This window comes from Lichenostomus cassidix, chromosome 23 (genome assembly GCF_008360975.1).
Source record: "Lichenostomus cassidix isolate B80296 chromosome 23, HeHo_3.0, whole genome shotgun sequence".
Lineage (NCBI taxonomy): Eukaryota > Metazoa > Chordata > Aves > Passeriformes > Meliphagidae > Lichenostomus > Lichenostomus cassidix.
In genome coordinates, this window is record NC_139503.1 from 1,422,772 (window position 1) to 1,442,323 (window position 19,552).

The window sequence follows — 19,552 nt, forward strand, 5'->3', positions numbered from 1 at the left end:
ATGTGTCACCCACCAGCACCATGGATGGGGATAGATCGGCAAGATAAAGACATTAACAGATGTCACCTTTGCTCCAGGAGCTGCTGAAGGTCCTGGGAGGATCTCAGGTATCTCTGGCCACCAGCAGCAGCTGCACTCTGTGTTGAGGGCACTGAGAGCAGTGGGGTCCCTGGGGCAATTTTGTACCCCCAGCCTATCAGTCCATGCCAGGAGCAAAAAGGATCAAGCAGGACACAGGACTGTGGCTGTCTGCACCGAGTCCCCCGGGAGGGAACACAAATGTCACTAAATATGTTTCAAATCAAAGCCATTTGCAGCATAGCCACAGCGGCTGCTGCAGCCAAAGGGCGTTTTATGTGGAAACACGTTCTTTGAGCCGCGCTGTGTTTTGACTTGAGCTGTCAAAGCAGGAGCTGAAGGCTTTCACAGCAAGATGCCTGTGTCACTCCATGGTTTCCCAGCGGAGGAGGTGCCAGCTGTGAAGGACCAAGCACAGAACAGTGGCAGGCGTGATCCCACCAGCTCAGCCTCCCAGCACCATCAGCTGCTGGGAGAATGATGAGACCAGAAGGAGGATGATTTTTGTGCCATTTGTGCTTTTCATGACAGAAAATATTGCGAATCGTTACAATTTGCTTTGCTGTTTTTACCTTTATTCTGCTACTCTTGATTATTCTGCTACTCATGATTATATGTAAGGAAGGGGTAAGTACCATATCACATCTTCATGATAATATCCCACTTTTAAAGCAAATTAAAGGCAATTTAATGTAGGATTAAAATGTCACAATGCCCAGATCACCAGCCTCTACAGACTATCTTAGTCCCCCTTAACAGCACATCCACGGAGCCTGAAGGTCACTGATGAATCAGTGAATCCTGCACTGCCATGTCCTCACGCTCTGCTGAAGATGCTGGAAATAGATAATTACGGCTCTCCCTGGAGCTGATCTCGTGAGTGTGAATCCACAGGACAGCAGCACAGGGGGTCAATCCCTCTCCCATCCTCCTGCATTTGGAATTGTTCAAGCCTCACCCTGGGAAGAGGGACTGACAGTTCCCTTCCATGGGGAGACATCAGGACCCTTGGTCCTCCTCCAGGGCAGCCCATGGTGGGAGCTGGCAGGGGAACTTGTGCTTATTTGAGGAAAAATTCTGCTCTGAAGAGGCGGAGGTTGTGGGAACAGCTCCAGCTCCTGCTGCTCCTCATCCCGCTGCCAGCGACACCTCCAAAACCAGAGCAGGGAGAAAAACGATCCCAGAGGAATTGTTTGCTCTCCTGGTGCATTCCTGCTCCTTTTCCCAGTCCCAGCCCCATGGCCTCACTTTCCCCAAGAGGTTTCCCTGGATTTCTGGTGGTTTATGGTGGGACTGATCTGTACCAAGGCACATCTGCACACGGAGGATGGGGTGGGAGGGAAAACAACCCTAAAACCCTTCTGTGGGGTGCTGCTGTGGATCCATCTCTGCCAGCTGCCCACAGGGGATTGTTGGTCCCTAAATCTGTCTAAATGCTGAGGTAAAACTTGTGGACATTGCTCCTCACTGGGCATCACTGAGCAGAGTGGTTCTCGGACACCTCTTTGGGATATTTTATGGATTGATGGGATTTTCTCTCAGCCTTCCCCTCTCCAGACTGACCGGGCCCAATGCTCCAGACCCTTTGTGGCTTTCACTGCATCCCCTCCAGCAGCTCCTCGCCTTTATTATCCTGAGGGCAAGCGGGCACCGCTTACAATTCACCAAAACAACTACAAGCTAACTAGTGAAGCAACATTGTCAACTTTAATAATTCCCAACGCGGGCCGCTCTGTGGAGGCCCCGAAATGGCGGGAGGCGGGTGGAGTCCTCCCGCCCGCCGGGGGGCGCTGCGGGCTGCGCGGGGCTCTCCCTGCCGGGCCCGGCCGCCTCCTCTCGGCGGCACCGCGGCCCACTCGCGCCGCCGCGGCGGCTATAAAGGGCCGCCCGCCGCCGCCGCCCGAAACCAGCGCCGCTCCGCCCGCTCTGCCCGCACCGAGTGAGTCGGGGTCGGGATCGGTGCTGCTAGCCCTGCCCCGGGCCGGCGCTGCGGGGCGGGGAGGGCTCTGGGGAGCGCGGGGCGAACGCGGCCGCTCCGTGCTGCCCGCCCGCCCTCAGGCCGCCGCAGCCGCTTGGTTTATTTATAATGCCTTTAGGCTGGCTGGCCGAGCTAATTTGAAAAGGAGTAGTTAGATTAACGCGTGTTAGAGCTTTGTTGTTATTTGTGTTTTTTTGTTTCCTCAGAAAACCAACGGGCCGCCGCTCTGCAGAATCAAAGCAAAGAACCCGAGACGTGGATTTTGGGAGGTTTTTGCCTCAGAGCTCCCAGGAAAAGGGCTCGGGAGCCGGCGTATGAATTTCGGCGTCGTGTCCGATCGCTACTCTCCAAGGAGGCTTAACTTCGGGGTGTTTTTGCTGATTTTGAAGCTTGCACAACCCTCTCTGCTGCTCTGTTTTCCTGCCCACCTCCCACCAGCCCCCCTGCCCCAGGCTTCTACAGGCCACAGCTTAGCTTTTAATTAAGAATTGGAGTGTTCCCCCAAGATTAATATATATAAGCAGCGTGACAAGAAACCCCAGCGGTTGAGGGGAAGATGAACACGGCGGCCAGCAGTTACCCCATGGCCTCGCTGTACGTGGGGGATCTGCACCCCGATATCACCGAGGCCATGCTCTACGAGAAGTTCAGCCCGGCTGGCCCCGTGCTGTCCATTCGGGTCTGCAGGGATATGATCACTCGCCGCTCCCTGGGCTACGCCTACGTCAACTTCCAGCAGCCAGCAGATGGTGAGTGACAATTGAAACGACCTGCGTGGCTTTTTTCCCCTTCATTTTCCCCGCTAACTCACGTGTTGCCATGCAGCTGCCTATGCCAGTGTTGTTGGGTAAGTCGCCCCTTTCCAGTGTTTGCAGCTGGAATGTTTTTTGCTGCTTGATGTCTACAAAGTGTTCTGCAAACGCACATCTTGGTAACATCTCTTTTAGACAGGCCTGTTTCTCTCACTGATACCAAATTTTGGAGATCTGTGTTTGTTCCTCACGTAATAAATGAATCCCTGCTGTGTTTCCCTTCCTTTCAGGGCTGTTTGGGACTGGCTGTATGTGCAGCCAGTCCTAGCAGAGAAAGTTCAGAGCAATCAGCTCTGGTTGAATGCTCACTGAAGTGACTGCTCCTGTGGCTGCCCCACACACTCCCAGTTTAATAAATTCAACATCTGCTGTGTTTGTGCAAGCAGCTGGATGTGCCTCCCAGTTTGGGAAGTGGCGTGCTCGCTTTAAAGTGGAAGAAAATTCATTATTCAATGCACGGAAACTAGGCTGAGTGACATGCAGGAGCCACACTGCTTTGCTCTTGCCAGACTCTCTTATTCTCACACTTTGTTTCCTGCTCAAAGCCAGGTGTTGCAGAGCTGAAGCAGCACATGAAAGGTGGGACAGGAGAGGTCATTTTGGAGCACGTCTTTTCTGGAAGGAAAATGGGTCAGCGTTTTCTGCCCCAGTTTTCAGGGCTTTGCCTGCTGACTGCTGCAGGTTTATTGCTCTGTGTTTGACAGCATCTGTGCATGATAGAGGCACCCAAGTAGAGAGGAGAGGGAGCTTTCCCCTTGAATTTGGAATCAGTTTACAGCAGCACAGACTTCAGCAACAAGTAGACTTTCCTGTAGACTGTAGTAGGTTTTTCCTGCTTCACATTTTTGCAGAGCTTCCATCCTCTCCCAGGGCAGAGCTCCTTCTGATTCCCTTTCCTTGGATTTCTCTGATGAAACACTTTTGATCCTTTCTCTTGTCGTGCTGATTAAAAGCTGACTTGCACCCACTGCATAATTCCTCATTCAGTGTCCTCTCCCACGTGCTTTAGCAGAAACATTCTGCACCTCATACAAACGGGGGCCTTCCCAATATATTCCTGGGTAATCTTTTATGGCAATAAATAGGCAGGAATTTAGGGGGAGGTTGCACCATTCTGGGCTGCTGGGGAGGCAGCAGACATTTTAGGAAGCTCCTGGACTTGAAGGGATACTTGGACCGAGTAGGTGGTGTCTTGTTACTGGTAGGTCTTAGAAGGTCAAGTGGTTTAAACCTAATCACTGAGTGAACATCAGGACTGAGAAACAGTCAAACTCCTCTTGCCCTCCTGGAGAGATCTGAATTTCTGAGTTTCTCCTGTCAAACTGCAGCGTGTGTTCCCCTGCATAAACTAAAAAAAACAACAGCTGATGTACTCCATGCAGCAGGACATGAACAGATAATTTGGAAGAGGGTTGTGGTCTTTCCAAAACAAAGCTGACTACGAAGAATATAATTTTTGTTGTAAAATGCAGACATCTGGAGTGTTTTCAAGGTGGCAGTTATACAGCACTGCCTGCATGAGGCTTCCTGAGAGGAGGAGGAGGAGGGATCAGTGTTTTCTTCCAGGAATGCATTATCAGAAATGCCTTTGGGCTTCATTCCACTAGATCTGTGAAAAGCTGAGGGGAGCACTGTAGGAATGTGGTTGGATTTATGGCTGAGAGTTAGGTGCTACCGAAGTACCATTTACAGTAATCAGGAAGCTTTGTGCTCTGCGAACTTCTTGTGGACACATTGTATGTTTGAAGTGATAGTAGGTGTTAAACGGGTTGATAAACGATAGTTTGCACCTCCTTGGCACCTTTTGTGGAAGGGTGAGTGCTTTGCAAATGTGAAGAAAGCAATGTTTTAACTTTTTGTGTGTGTGTGGTGAGTAGGACTCTGTCCCTGTGTCCACAGAGCAAATCAAGCAGGCAGAACTCTTCCCCATTTCAGGGTCACGAGGAGCTCACACTGTCACATCCTGCACTTCCAGGGTTCCTGTGTCCAAACTGGGTCAAAGCTTGTGTTTTTCTTATTTTTTAAGCCACTGGAGTGATGCTGGACAGGCATTGTCTAACTGGCAGTAGTCTGCTGCAGAGAGGTTATTTTTAGGGAGAATGAGCTCTGCTGTTTTTGATTGCAGTTCCTTGCTGTAGTAACCAGGGAATGCTGAACACTGAGCCTGTCATCCTGTGATAGGCAGGGTGAGGAAACACTTCAAAGTTCTGGCTACTTCAGGCTCAGCTGTGGTTGTTAATATTTATTCTTTCTGACTGCGAAGAAGGGAAAGAAAACAAACTCATTTCATTTGAAAGGAAAGCTGAATTTCTCTTTTCGTGTGTTTCTCATGCAATTTAATTCCAAACGCTCACAGTCATGAAATGATAACTCAGGTAATGAAGCAGAGAAACTTTAGTTTGGCTGCAGAGATAAGAGGTTCTGAAAGTGTAGGAAAACCAGAATGTTTCGCAAGCTAAGGAGGATCCCAGAGCTGGGAATAGATAAGTGTTCCTGCAGAAGAGTAGAGATAAACTTGTTTGTTTTCTTCCTTGAAGACAGTGTAAAGGAAGAGCTGTGTAAAGCAAATACAGGTGTGAAGTTAAAAGGGAACAGTTAGTTCCTGCCTCATTGCAGCAGCATTTTATTGTAACCTCAGTTATTGAGGAATTAAACCCCCTCTTTAGATAAAAAAATGGTTAAATTTTCACTGTGTGCTTTCCTTGTCAGGAGTTTTTTGCTCAGTGACCAAGTGAGAGCCCTGAGGTTTGTGGAGCAGCTGTCTTTGGAAATAAACTCCTGTGTGGAGTTTTTCCTGGGCAAAATCTTGGTGTGTGTGGTTGGTTATCTGTCTTCATGCTGCTCAACCACAGCCACTAATTCCAGCATTGTGTTAGCTCTGCATCAGGGAGCCTCTGAGGGAATTACTCTGAGCCTGAGGCAAACTGCAGTGAGTGTTCAGGTGCTTTCCCTGTCCAGAATGCCATGGAAAGGGAATGGAAAGAAAAGCCTGAAAGGGGCTGTGAGTGTGTTTAATGTTCTACATGAGCTGCAGTTGAGTCTGTTGGAAGGATGACAGGAACCAGTGGGAGAGAAACAGCTACAGGAACTGAAATGGCTGGAGCTTTGTGGTTTAAATAGAAGAAAACGAGAAGGTGTTTGCTCAGATTAAGGAAATGAATCAGATGTGCTTGCTGTGAGTCATTCACAGAACTCTTGCAGATCCTACAGGTTTTCTGAGGTCCTGCTGTAGTGGGATTGCATTTCCACCTGTGGGAACGGCACACATCCCCCAGGGAACCCATGTAGGGCTTTCACTGCTCACAAGGAGTATCTGAGCGAATTTCAAGCAGGGTGTAATAATAGAGTGGAACAGTAGCAACCTGTTGAAAGAGCAGTGCAATAGTATCTGCTTAGGGAGCTGGAAGAACTGGGAGTAACTTCCTAACTGGGCTGGATCTGGGTGGTGGTGGCTGTGGAGCTTCCCCAGCTCCCCCTGCTTGCACAGCCCTGCTTCATCTGCTTGTCCCCTTCCACAGGAACCTTTTCCTGCTGCAAATGGTGCAGCAAAACCACCCAGTTTGTCCCCTTGCCAGCACATGCTTGTGCAGGACCTCCACCTGCTATAAATAAACACTGCCAAATTTGACAAGCTGCACTTGCTGAGCTGCCTGCTAGGAAAGGACTGCAGGAACAGCCTGGCTTGCATGGGTTTGGAGCAGCAGCTGAGGAATCATTTTAGCTGGCAGTTAATTGCATTTAATACTTTTGTCTAAACAGAGCTGTTGGAGTCCTTAAATTGTATTTTTTTTCAAGTAGAGCTTGTTTCCAACTGGATTTCTCTGTGGAGGACTGGGGAAAACGGTGATGGTCCCACTTCAATTTAAAAAGCAACAGGGACAAAAAAACATTTCAAAGCACGTGAAAATTCCTGAGAAACTTTCTGAGAAGCTGGCATTGTGGGCTGGGAGTGCAGGGTTTTGTAGGCAATATTCCACTGGAATTGCTACAGGTAGCTTTGGGATGTGCTGAGTAGTTACTCAGGCTGTATGAGCCAAGTCACGTGAAAGGTGTTCAGATTGGCCTTTTTCTTGAATTTTCTCCTCCTGAAATCTAATCAGCAAATACCACAGGGTGAAGGTGGCCTGGGAGAACTGAGCCAAACAAATACAGAAAATTTGTGTTCTGCCCTGTTAATTTTCCTTGATTTTAATGCATTTCTTTCCATCTCTTTGCCTGCTCCATGCTGGGAATTAACAGTCTTTCTTTCTTCTCTGCTCACTCCATGCTGGGAGTGTTTTCTGGCACAGAACAGTGCAAGCATCTCAATTTTATGAACAAGATCCTGATGTGTGTACGTAATGATCCTTTTAATACACCAGCAGGCAGCAGAAATAGCCTCATGGAGGGGGGTTTCAGTGCAGGTCAGAATGACAGTGCTGGGGTTTGAGAGTTTGCATAAACACTTCCCCTGTTAATCAGATTGGGTATATGGAATTTTTTTCCCCCAGAATTTTCTCAGCTCTCTTGTCGTGTTCAGCTTGAGCAACTTGGGGAATAATTTTTTGGCCACAGAAGTTCTGTGGAGGCTGACTCATGTCCTCACAGCCAGCCATGTGTTCGTGCACATTTTCCCTGACCTGACAGGGAGATGATCCTTCTCTCTGAATAGAAATGAGGATGGGGAGATGGGAGCTGCATGAAAAGCAAAACAGCCACACAGTCACTTTTGTTACTTAATTTTTTTTTTTTGAAACCAGGGTTTCCTGTTTCTCCTTTCCTTCTTTGGGTGGAGCAATTTACCTTTATAATAATTCAGAACACAGCTAATAAACCCCAGGCATTTTGATATTCATTTTGCTGTGGTGGTTAAGATATTGCTACAATGTCAATTTAAATTCCATGGAACCTTTTATATAATTAGTGACTGTGCTGCAAAGACCTCCTTTGAAACATTGAATTAAAAGTCATTGGTTACCTCTGATAATAGCCCAAATGTCTCCCTGAGCTGAGTAAAATTCAGATAAAAGGATCACCCTCCCACAGGGAACCTTTATTTTTTAACCAACTAGGGAAATCTGTTCTTGGCTTCTCTTGCAGCTGAGCGAGCTCTCGATACCATGAATTTTGATGTGATTAAAGGAAAACCCATTCGCATCATGTGGTCCCAGAGGGACCCTTCCCTGAGGAAATCAGGAGTTGGGAATGTCTTCATCAAGAACCTGGACAAATCCATTGATAACAAGGCACTTTATGACACATTCTCTGCGTTCGGAAACATTTTATCCTGCAAGGTGAGATGTGGTTACTTTGTCCAGTTCTGGCAGGGTGGGGATGTGATCAGACAGTTGAGTGCAGGAAGTGAAAGGAACAGTTCTTGTGAAGTGTTTCCCCCATGTGAGGAGCAGAATCACAGAATATTCTGAGCTGGAAGGAACTCACAGCAATCATCAAGTCCACCTCTTTAAACAAATGGTACATATAGGGATCAATTGTGTGGCCTTGATGTTACAACAGAATCTCTGAAAGGCACAGTTGACCAAAAGCTCAGGGATTGCTGGAATTACATCAGATTTGGTCATCAAGTGCAGGAATCTGACAGACAAATGGTGTCTGCCTTGTGCTGACCCTTGGCAGTACCATATTGTCACCTGCTGACCCATGACAGAGGAGGGACACTGACACCTCACCTTCACCCCTCTCCTGCAGGTGGTGTGTGATGAGAATGGCTCTAAGGGCTACGCCTTTGTGCACTTTGAGACCCAGGATGCTGCAGATAGGGCCATCGAGAAGATGAACGGCATGCTGCTCAACGACCGCAAAGTGTGAGTGTCACAGCCGGCAGCAGCAGCGCTCACATGCTCCGGGATGCATCTCGGTATTAACAGGGACACACAAGGTTCTCCTGGCCCAAGCCTTGGCCTGCTACCTCTCCACTCCAGGGCTGGTGAGTGACCCTGCCCAAGCCATGGCCTGCTACCCCTCCATTCCAGGACCGGTGGGTTTCCCTGACCGAGCCTTGATTTGCCACCGGGCTGGGGTGGGTTCTGTCTGCTCGCCACTGGAGCTGGGTGGGCAACCTTGGCCAGCCACAGCACAGGTGATTTTTCTGGTTGCTCTGTGGCCTGTTTGTCGTCCTCTGCTGTCACCCTTTCTTGTCCCCATTCCCAGCTCCTACTACACACTCATTATTTTTGCCTCGCCGCAAGTCACACATTGTTTTTTCGCTCTTGAAACTGATCTGTTTATTGGGGTTTTCATGTTTTTTTATCTTACAGATTCGTTGGGAGATTCAAGTCTCGTAAAGAGAGGGAGGCTGAGTTGGGAGCCAAGGCAAAGGAATTCACCAATGTCTATATTAAAAACTTTGGGGATGACATGGATGATGAAAGACTAAAGGAGCTCTTTGGCAAATATGGTAAATACAGAAATATTTTGATTGAGGCTGTGAATTTCATGAAATGTGGTAGTTTGAGTGCTGCTACTGTGTAGTCTCTACCTGGGTCACTCTGAGGCTGTTATATGGAGTTTAATAATCTTAAAATACCTTTGATATTTTACTAACCCTGTCCCTTGGTAACAGGTAAAACTCTGAGTGTTAAAGTGATGACAGACCCCACTGGAAAATCCAAAGGCTTTGGCTTTGTAAGCTTTGAAAAGCATGAAGAGGCCAACAAGGTAGGACCAACTTTTACGTTGCTTGGGTAACTTCAGAGAAGAAAAACTTGGTTTATCTTGGGAGCCTGTTTCTGAAATGGAAGAAAATTCTGCCTCAAGCATGACCTCTTCTGGATGTGGGAACTTGGAAACCTTTTGCACCTTGATAGCTTGACATTCAAGGGTAACTTGGCATTCCTCCAGTTTCCTAGATCCACACAGAGTGCAGTGGTATAATCAAGAATGTTAATTGCTGAAGAAATACTACAGTGCAGGGCTTGAGGAGGAGGAGGGCACCTAGAATGAGAACATTGCTTAAATATGGTCTTTTCTAAGCAGAATGCCTGTTAAAATGTAGTTTCAATTACAAGAAAGGGTGGGGATAGATTTCCAAGTTAGTTCAGCACTCCGTGGTGTGTCAGCTCGATCTGTCCTGATAACTTCAGCTTGTCTTTAACGAGCCTGTTGTTAACAGAAACAGTGCAAAGGTAATGTGCAAACTTTGATTTATTGACCGACAGGCAGGGACACAACGTCAGCTTGGGGCAGTCCTGTTCTCACAGGATCAGGGGCTGTCTTGCTGCAGCAGCTGAGAGTTTCCTCTTGAACCCTCTGTGCAGGCAGTGGAAGAAATGAACGGGAAGGATATCAATGGGAAAATGCTGTTTGTGGGCAGAGCACAGAAGAAGGCTGAGCGCCAGGCAGAGCTGAAAAGGAGGTTTGAACAGCTAAAACAGGAGAGACTCAGCCGGTACCAGGTGAATAATCTGTTCCTTTTCTCAATTTAAGCACCATTTCTGCTCTGTTGAAGGAATGGCTAAAATAGTCATTGTCCTGTGGGACATCCTGGGTTAAAACATAAAGTGTCTCTGATATTTGGTGGCAAAGGGGGCTTAATCTTGGCAGTGAAAGTGTTCAGGAGGACGTGAGAAAACAGGCATGAAGTCTCCATGACTTTCCAGTGGGGATCCCTGGAGGGATGGGAAGAGACAGCACAACTCTGCACTGCTGTCTGTGATTTATGGCAGAACTGGGTCGTGTCAGGGGTGGCATCTGAAACTCCCCCACTTGCTGAGGTGCAGTGCTGGACTGGGGACATGTGATGATGCCACAGGAAGGCAGAGGAAATCCAGACAAGCTCCCTTTCATCGCAGTGGGACTTGTCTCTACGCCTTTGCAACATTTATCACCTTCAGCTCTGGGTGGTGTGGAAGGAACATGATGCTAAATTAAGAGTTTTCAGATAAATTACAGCCCTGGCAGATGGGTAACAGTTGATGTGCTTAAGATTTTCTTTAACATTATGAATGTCATACTGTTCTCTCCCTTCCAGGGTGTTAACCTCTACATTAAAAACCTAGATGACACTATAGATGATGAAAAACTGAGGAAGGAGTTCTCACCTTTTGGGTCAATAACAAGTGCTAAGGTATTGTGGGGTTTGGGGGTTATTTGGATTTTAAAATCTAATGAAGGAACTTTTGTCTGACATGGGGTTAAAGGGCTGTTCTTAACCTGTCTTACTGTGATTCTGAAAACATCCAGGCTAGCAAATAGCAGGATTTTACTGAAAACTTCATTCCCTTACCAAAAGGGGAGGGAGGAAGTGGCAAACATGCTTGTTTGAGGTGATAAGCATGAAATGGCACTTTCCTCTGTGCATTTAGAACTGCACCAAATCTTTCCCATTCCTTACTGTGCAGTGTGGGCCTGGGGACACATGGTGCTGACAGCAACGCAGAGCAAATCCAGACAGGTGCCTCTCCATGAGAACCTGGCTCTACACCTCTGCAACAAGCTACGTCCTACCTACCTAAAATTAAAAAACCCACAGATTTTTGAGTTGTACTTGGTACTCCATTGGCAATTGATCTTTACTGCAGGTCATGCTGGAAGACGGACGGAGCAAAGGGTTTGGCTTTGTCTGCTTTTCCTCTCCAGAGGAAGCCACGAAGGCTGTGACAGAGATGAACGGGCGCATTGTGGGCTCCAAGCCCCTCTATGTGGCACTGGCCCAGAGGAAGGAGGAGAGGAAAGCCCACCTCACCAACCAGTACATGCAGCGCATCGCTGGCATGAGGGCCTTGCCTGCCAACACCATCATCAACCAGTTCCAGCCTGCTGCTGGGGGATATTTCATGCCTGCTGTGCCCCAGGTGAGCTGCTCTGGGGTTTTTAACCTGTCTTGCTTCAGCTGCATTAATCTCCTTGAGCCTTTCTTGTGCCTGTAAGCAAACAACTCCTAATGAGGGGTGCAGCCAGTGGAGTTAATTCTGTGACTTGCCAGCTGCCTGTTCTCTTAATCTGACTTGAGTGTTGAGTCCTGGCAACGAGTGCCAAAACACGGTGTAAACAATGTTTGTGATGCACTTGGATGTTGCCTCTGAGCTTATCTGATCTTCCTGCAGGCTCAGAGCAGACCCACTTACTATGCACCCAACCAAATGACACAGATGAGACCCAACCCACGCTGGCAGCAAGGAGGAAGACCTCAAGGTGAGAGTGCTAGAGGCTGTTTTGGTTGTGTAACCCTTTTGTGGCTTAAAAAATTAATGTTTTTCCTCTGTGGGGATGGTCCTGTGCAGGGCCAGAAGTTGGACTCTGATCCTTGTGGGTCCCTTCTGTGATTCTCTCATTCTTCCCATGCACAACCCTGTAGCTCACTACTGTCCTGACTTGCCAGTTTTGAGGATTTCCCCTCATTCCATCCTTCAGGTTTCCAGGGAATGCCCAACGCCATGCGCCAGTCGGGGCCTCGGCCAGCCCTGCGCCACCTGGCTCCTGCCAACGCCCCAGCCTCCCGGGGCCTGCCTGCTGCTGCCCAGAGAGTTGGTAAGAAGGGCTCTCTTATGGGCTTTTCCCCTTCTCTGGGAGGGAGGAGGATGCTGTGGAGACTTGATTTCCACTTCTGAAGAGGGTTGTTGGACGTGGGATGTCTGCAGAGAGCAGAGCTAGCACCTGTGTCTGTCCTGTTCCTCGCTGTGCAGTGCAGGTCTGGGGGCTCTTGGTGCCACAGCACTGCAGTGGAAATCCAGATGGGTTCTGTTCCACTGGTTTGGGACTCATCTCTACACCTCTGCAGCACCACTCAAAAAGCTCTCTAGCTTAAGATTCACAGGAGAGCATCCAAATTCATTTTATTCCAGTGAGGAGCTAAAAAACCCACAAGGTGTGGCATCTATGGATTGGTTCTAGGGAGAGCAGCCCCTTCCTCAAGCAGCCAGCTACACTTTGGAGAACGGTTTCTAAACAAGTGCCACCATGCAGAGCATAGTTTGAATTCAGAACTAAATCCCAACTGGTTTGCATGTTGCTGCAGGTGTTTGTCACTGTGTTCTCCTTCCTTTGCAGGTGTTGGCACAGCAGCCCAGAATTTGGCTCCTCGTGCTCCTGTAGCTGCTCCTGCTCCCAGGGCTGTCCCTCCTTACAAATATGCCTCGAGTGTCCGCAGCCCTCACCCAGGTGTCCAACCTCTGCAGGTACCTCTCAGGGCTGGGCTGGGAAGTCCCTGCAGTTTCACGTGCAACTCAAGTATTTTTATAGAAATTTCAAGCTGCTTTTATGACCCAGACAGTCCTGATTTGGAATTTCAAAACCTGGCAGTTGTGCCTTTGCCAGGGGGCACCCTGGTTGTTTTATCCATCTTGTACTCTGGACTAAAGGATATTTTTCTTGGTTCTTTGTGACTTTTTTTTTTGCAACCATTTAAGTATTTCTCCTTTTTCCCAAGTTCTCACTGGGGTATCATTGAAAAAAACAGCAACATCCACACCTGTCTTCCTCAACATCTCAGTGTTTGATCCAGTTTTTGTAAAATATTCACAGTGCCCCTGTGTGACTTCCCAGGGTTTTGAGCTCAGGATTTGGGTGTGTTTGTGAACCAAGGGCACCTCAGCTGCCCTTTTCTGAACCTGAAGTGTTCTGTAGCATTGACAAAGATTGTGTTTTAGGAGGGAACATCTTAATATTGACTACATATGAAGCAATCAGCCTCATCCCTATTTCATAACCCTCATGTCTGCCCTTTTTAGGCACCTCAGCCTGCAGTGCATGTGCAGGGCCAGGAGCCACTGACAGCCTCCATGCTGGCTGCTGCCCCTCCTCAGGAGCAGAAACAGATGCTGGGTGAGTAAAACCCCAGTGCTCACCGATCATTTTCCATCCCCTCATGTTTCAAAGCTGACTTTTGAATCAAAACTCACCTGTCTGAACTCTTTTTTTCCCCTCAGGAGAACGTTTGTTCCCTCTGATCCAAGCTATGCACCCCAGCCTGGCGGGGAAGATCACAGGAATGCTGCTAGAGATTGACAACTCAGAGCTGCTGCACATGCTGGAATCTCCAGAATCCCTTCGCTCCAAGGTAAGCTGGTCTGTTCCTTTTTTCTGGGAGGGCTCTGGGGAGCTCTGAGAAGGAAAAAGGACTACCTGGATTTGTTTCTCCAGGTAGAGGAGGCTGTGGCAGTGCTGCAGGCTCACCAAGCCAAGAAAGAAGCTGCCCAGAAAGTGGGTGTGGTTGCTGCTACCTCTTGAACCAGGATGACTGGTGAGTGTCTGAGTCCTCAGCTTCAGGTAGAAACTTCCAGAATCAGTCATTAAAACACAATTGTTAGTGAAAAAATCACGTGGGTTTGTGTCCAGCACTTGTCTGATTTTTAGTTCACTCTTAAACAACAAAAAGCTCCCAAGGGAGTTTCTCCCAGCAGAATCCTTATGTAGAACTCAAGGAATATTCTTCAGATCCCTTAAATAAACATCAGAATGATGTTGTTGAAATCCCTGAAGCGTTCCTGGCAGCTGACATGCCAAGGAAGGACCAATACATGGGGGGATGAGCCTTGTGGAGCTGCTAATCTGGGAAATAGACACAAGGAGCTCTGGTGATTCTGAGGCTAAACAGGCTCTTAATGCCCATTCCTTATCCTGGAAACCATCTGCCTTCAGGATGTATTAAATGTTGGAAATGTTTCACTGGATGGGTCTGTTTGTGATCAGTTGTCACAACTCAAGCTGGTGAAGAATGATGAGGATTCTTATTTTCACTGGCTGATCTAGTAAAGAATTTGAGTTTAACAATTTCTGATCATCTGACAACTGTGAACAGTTTCTCTGTACCTTCCAAATTACTATTTATTATTTCTATATTATAAATTATACTGGAATCCCTATGGCTTGGAATTCTGGAATATTCCCAAGCCTGGAGCAGGGATGCCATGTGTGAATAACTTGTCTCCCCTTTTTCCTCTAGGATACAAAGAAGCCAAATAGTCCCTTCCTAGACATCAGCTCAAGATGTTTGAAGATTCTTCACTGTCCTGCAGATCTCAAGGCCGTGCATCATATCACATAGTTATATTGCATTTTGTAAATTAATCTTAAAAGATCTTATTTAAAAAGCCAACTCTGAAGCTCGAGGTTTCCAAAACCAGAAATATGGGGGTTTGCAAGCTTTTCCTTTGCCAGAACAGAGCAGCCCCTTGTGTCTTCTAAAGAGGACGTTGAGGATTTTAGGCTGGAAGTATTTTTGTGAGTTTGTGTTTAATTGAACAATCCAGTTTGGAAAGTTTGGGAAACATTTATCAATAAAGGAATAAACTTGCACTGTGTTTGCCATCATTTCTCTCTCAGATAAATAAAGGTGGTGTGGCTTTGTGAAATTAAACTGATGGGCAATTATCAGGTGCTGAATACATTAAATTGGGATTTGACTTACTCTGCTTGCTAATTTTGGATAATGACTATTTTGAGCCAGCATCTTAAAATTATGCCTGGGGCAGTGGGGCTGAAGGGGTGATGTCTGTAAGCAGTGATTTTAGAAGGGTTTGGGATGTGTTTGAAATACGAGGATTTGGGCTCCTTTCTGTCATCAGCTGCTAAGGAAAAGCTCTGCCGTTCTTAGTTTATATTTCTCTATTTCCATCTGGCTGTTTAATGGTTCTGCTTACATTTTATACTCTGAGCATGGCTTAGGCTTGGCATTGGGGGAGACAAATCTTTTCTAGACCTATTTTGGGTGATTCTCTGCCATGAAAACCATTATTTAGATGAAGAAAGGGAGGAAGGAAGGAAGGAAGGAAGACTCACTGAACTTGGAGAAAACCTCCACCATCAACGCTAAAATCCCTTGTTCGGGCTGGAGGTGTTCCATAGGGGATCCGAGGCTTTGGGAAAGCCGGGAATGGGGTGGATGGAGCGTTTCAGGGATGCAAATAGAGCTCAAACAGCTTTTCCCTTCCCAGCAGAGCCCCACGAGCGCACAGCCCCGTCGGAGGGCGGAGCGCTGCCGCCGTTCCGGGGCGGGCCGTGCCGAGCCGAGCCGTTCCGGGGCACCGGGAGCTCCATGGCTGCCACCAAGCGGGTGCTGTACGTGGGTGAGTGGCGGGACCGGGGCTGTCCCTCGGGGTTTGGGCTGCCGGCGGTGCCCGGTGACCGCTGGCCGCCCCGCAGGAGGGCTGGCCGAGGAGGTGGACGAGAAGGTGCTGCACGCTGCCTTCATCCCTTTCGGAGACATCACCGACATCCAGATCCCGCTGGACTATGAGACCGGTGCGTGCTGGGGGCTCGGCATCCCCGCGATGGGATGGGATGGGATGGGATGGGATCCCCCTGACCCCTCGCTTCTGCCCCTCCAGAAAAGCACCGCGGATTCGCCTTCGTGGAGTTTGAGCTGGCAGAGGTGAGCAACCCGTAAATGTTTGAGCGATTTTGGGGGTTTTGCTGCCCTTAGGGTTTTGGGATGGTTCCTTTTCCCGTTGGAGACAGTCTGTGAAGTCGGGTGTGGGTTACCCACCACAGCATTAATCTATTGTTCTGCTTTTCCCATTTTCTTTTGGGCTGAAGTTCCCATTTTTCCCATTTCCAGCCCAAACTGCTCCCCTGCCACCATCCCTGGGTGGGTTTCTTGGCTTTGTCTCCACCACGAGCTATCCTCCTGTGTGTGTATGTGTATATATCCAAATATATATGCATATTTGTCCTCTTCTAGTCTGTCCTGGACTTCATACACAAACCTCTCCTCCTCTCCCAGATGCTCGTGGCAGCAATAAAGCATCCTAAATATTAGGGTTTTACTGGGTTGTTGGAAGATGAGACCCACATGGATGGGGTTTGCATGTGGGTTTTACAAGATCCATCAATTCATACATCCCTGGTATAAACGAGGTTTAGGAAAACCTGGCAATTATCTTTGTAATGAAATGCTGGGATATGGCTGTGCTGAGCCTTGAGAAGAGATGCTAATAATGAATTTATTTTGGTTTTTTGGCAGGATGCAGCAGCAGCTATTGACAACATGGTATGGACCTTGTTCCCACTCCTGTTCCACGAGAGGCTTTGCTGCCCTGTGGGCTGCAGAGAGAACACAAATTAATTCTCCTCTAACCTCTGCAGGGCTTTGGGGGGTACGGTGGTTTGATACCTTTTTGGTGGGCTTTGTTGTGCTTTTCTCCCCTCTGCAGAACGAGTCTGAGCTCTTTGGCAGGACAATCAGGGTGAACCTGGCCAAACCCATGCGGATTAAAGAAGGATCATCCCGGCCTGGTGAGCTGGAAGGGGGAGAGCATCCCTGGGGATGCTCAGACCTCCTGCTGAGCTGTGGTCACTAATTAATTGGGATTAATTCCTGTGCCCTGACCTTTGCTTTTGTGGCCACAGTTTGGTCAGATGACGAGTGGCTGAAGAAGTTTTCGGGGAAGACTTTGGAGGAGAACAAGGAGGAGGGAGGAGCAGAAGCACCCAAAGCAGAGGCGCAGGAGGTAGAAAAAACAACCAGAGCCATCTGTGTCCTCACCATCCCAAAAGATGAGAGTGCAAGGCTGGAGGCAGAGCACAGAAACATCACCTCACCTTGCTTTTCTTTCTTTTCCTGCCCAGGATGAGCCTCCTGCCAAGAAATCCAGGGTCAACCCCCAGGTTTTCATGGACATCAAGATCGGGAACAAACCCGCGGGGCGACTGCGGATCCTGCTGCGCTCCGATGTGGTGCCCATGACTGCAGGTGAGGAGGAGGCTCAGCCTCCCCTCCTGGCGACCCCCAGAGCTGCCACAGCTCTCACCCCTGTCCCCTTTGCCCCTCACACAGAGAATTTCCGCTGCCTCTGCACCCACGAGAAAGGGTTTGGCTTCAAAGGCAGCAGCTTCCACCGGGTCATCCCCCAGTTCATGTGCCAGGCTGGAGATTTCACCAACCACAACGGCACCGGTGGGAAATCCATCTATGGGAAGAAGTTTGATGATGAAAACTTCATTCTCAAGCACACAGGGCCAGGTAAAGCCATCTCCAGGCAGGGAGTGGAGAGAAAAGGGCTCAGCATCATCTAGGGACCACATTTGGGTTGTTTTGGCTGTGTTGATAGCAGCAGCCCTGAATTACAATTGTAGTTATAATTATTACAATCTACATTGGCCAGATTCTTCTGCCACATTCAGACCCTCATGCCTCACCAAGCAAAAATCATTCCCTCTCCATCCACTTTATTTGCAGTATTGCATAAAGGGAGAACAATTTCAAAGCTGATTTCCTGCTCGATTTCAAACAGGGAATGTCACAGCACGACTGTGAAAAGCAGCAGCAAGCTAGCAGGTTTATCTCCCTACAAACAGCTTTGCTGTTACTGCAGCTAAAAATAGCTGAGCAGCCTCCACCCCTTTCCATCTTTCACACTTGAAAATGTTTTTCTGCCTCATTGATTTCCAGTAGTTTTTGTAGAGTTTGGTATCCAGCAGCTTCCCTGAATCCAGCAGTGTTTTGCAGGACGTGGGGACAGGGCTGGGCTGCAGTCACAGCTTCTCTCTGATCCCAGGGATCGTGTCCATGGCAAACTCAGGGCCAAACACCAATGGCTCCCAGTTCTTCATCACCTGTGACAAGACAGACTGGCTGGACGGGAAGCACGTGGTGTTCGGGGAGGTGACAGAGGGCATGGATGTGGTGAGGGAGATCGAGGTGGGTCAGGGCTCTGGGGGCACAGAATTCCTTCCTTCCTTCCCTGAGGATTCTGTGCCTGGAATTCCTGCTGCTCTTTCTCTCCAAGGCTCAGGGCACCAAGGATGGGAAGCCAAAGCAGAAGGTGATCATCTCAGACTGTGGGGAGTGTCCATGAGCTTGGAGGGGATGGATGGAGGAGCTTGACCAGGAGGGACAGGGAGCCCTGTGACACCTCAGTGACACCTCAGTGACACCCTAGGGACACCCCTGGGACTCCCCAGCAATGCCCATCCTGCAGCTTCCACAGGAATTCCCCTGCACAGCTTGGTGGGAAGGTCCCTGTGGGCAGAATTTATCCTTCCTGGGATAAATCCCTTCCCAGCCTGTGCTGCCTGAGCAGGGCTGGGCTGGTCCTGCTCGTGCATTCTGGAAAAAAAATTTATGTTTGGTAAAAATAAAACCTAGTTTTAAAAATACTGATGGCCTGGGCTGCTGAGTTCTCTCTGTGGGAGGCTGGTTTTATTTTGTGGGTTTTATTTTGTACTTTCCCTCATCATCATTAATCCCATGCCTAAATCCTGGCTGCAGGGGAAGATATCTGTGCCAGGGGAGGAAGAGCAGAGCTGAATATCTGATGTTTGCTCCACAGCAGCACCTCGTGGAGGAGTTTTTGGCTTTGTAGTGTCCTTTTCCAGCAGCAGAGGGAGGCAGGACGCTGGCTGGTGTCTCTCCTGCTCCATCCCCATCCCAGAGGGAGAGAATTCCCTGGGATGTGTAAGCAGCAGAACATGTGCAGGACAGGAAACACCAGGAAATGAAGGAGCCGTTTGAGTGATGGAGAAGAAAAAGAAAAAAAACCCAGAGTGATAAGGTTGGAGGGAGATTTCCAAATCCAGAGTGGGATAAACCACATGGATTTGTAGTTGCTGTGGTGGGAAGCTCTGGCTTTGCACTTAACTGGGAGGGAAGTGATGGATTTGGGGTTTCCTGTGAAATTATGGCACTGGGAAGTGATGGATCTGGGGTTTCCTGTGAAATTATGGCACTGGGAAGGAAGGAAGGAAGGAAGGAAGAAGGGATGGGTGGTTCTGAGCTTGTGCAGGTATTGGTAGGAAGATGAAGCTG

At 48.5% G+C, this 19,552-nt stretch overlaps 2 protein-coding genes and 3 non-coding genes across 6 annotated transcripts; all 5 read left to right on the forward strand.

The window, feature by feature from the left end:
• Positions 1-1,896: 1,896 nt before the first annotated feature.
• PABPC4 (poly(A) binding protein cytoplasmic 4) lies at positions 1,897-15,102 on the forward strand. 2 transcript variants are annotated; one of them, XM_085081016.1, is made up of 16 exons: positions 1,897-2,017; positions 2,263-2,805; positions 7,948-8,141; positions 8,557-8,672; positions 9,126-9,265; positions 9,431-9,525; positions 10,125-10,262; positions 10,838-10,933; positions 11,388-11,660; positions 11,913-12,000; positions 12,220-12,336; positions 12,856-12,983; positions 13,536-13,629; positions 13,734-13,864; positions 13,948-14,047; positions 14,750-15,102. In XM_085081016.1, exons 2-15 carry the CDS (start codon positions 2,613-2,615, stop codon positions 14,032-14,034), a joined length of 1,890 nt encoding a protein of 629 aa, XP_084937142.1. In that variant the 5' UTR covers positions 1,897-2,017; positions 2,263-2,612; the 3' UTR covers positions 14,035-14,047; positions 14,750-15,102. The 2 variants fall into 2 exon arrangements, with proteins under 2 accessions (XP_084937142.1, XP_084937143.1); XM_085081017.1 differs by having other exon boundaries at positions 13,948-14,007.
• On the forward strand, positions 10,554-10,689 carry LOC146427749 (small nucleolar RNA SNORA55). The gene has a single exon (XR_014856351.1). It is a non-coding gene; the product is annotated as a small nucleolar RNA SNORA55 (small nucleolar RNA).
• On the forward strand, positions 11,176-11,303 carry LOC146427750 (small nucleolar RNA SNORA55). The gene has a single exon (XR_014856349.1). It is a non-coding gene; the product is annotated as a small nucleolar RNA SNORA55 (small nucleolar RNA).
• Positions 12,459-12,591, forward strand: LOC146427751 (small nucleolar RNA SNORA55). Its single transcript, XR_014856350.1, has one exon. It is a non-coding gene; the product is annotated as a small nucleolar RNA SNORA55 (small nucleolar RNA).
• Positions 15,103-15,738: 636 nt separating the features above from the next.
• PPIE (peptidylprolyl isomerase E) lies at positions 15,739-18,903 on the forward strand. Its single transcript, XM_085081138.1, has 10 exons — positions 15,739-15,872; positions 15,949-16,047; positions 16,134-16,177; positions 16,769-16,795; positions 16,959-17,040; positions 17,155-17,255; positions 17,374-17,497; positions 17,582-17,767; positions 18,303-18,445; positions 18,534-18,903. Exons 1-10 carry the CDS (start codon positions 15,842-15,844, stop codon positions 18,600-18,602), a joined length of 906 nt encoding a protein of 301 aa, XP_084937264.1. The 5' UTR covers positions 15,739-15,841; the 3' UTR covers positions 18,603-18,903.
• The last annotated feature ends 649 nt before the right edge of the window (positions 18,904-19,552 follow it).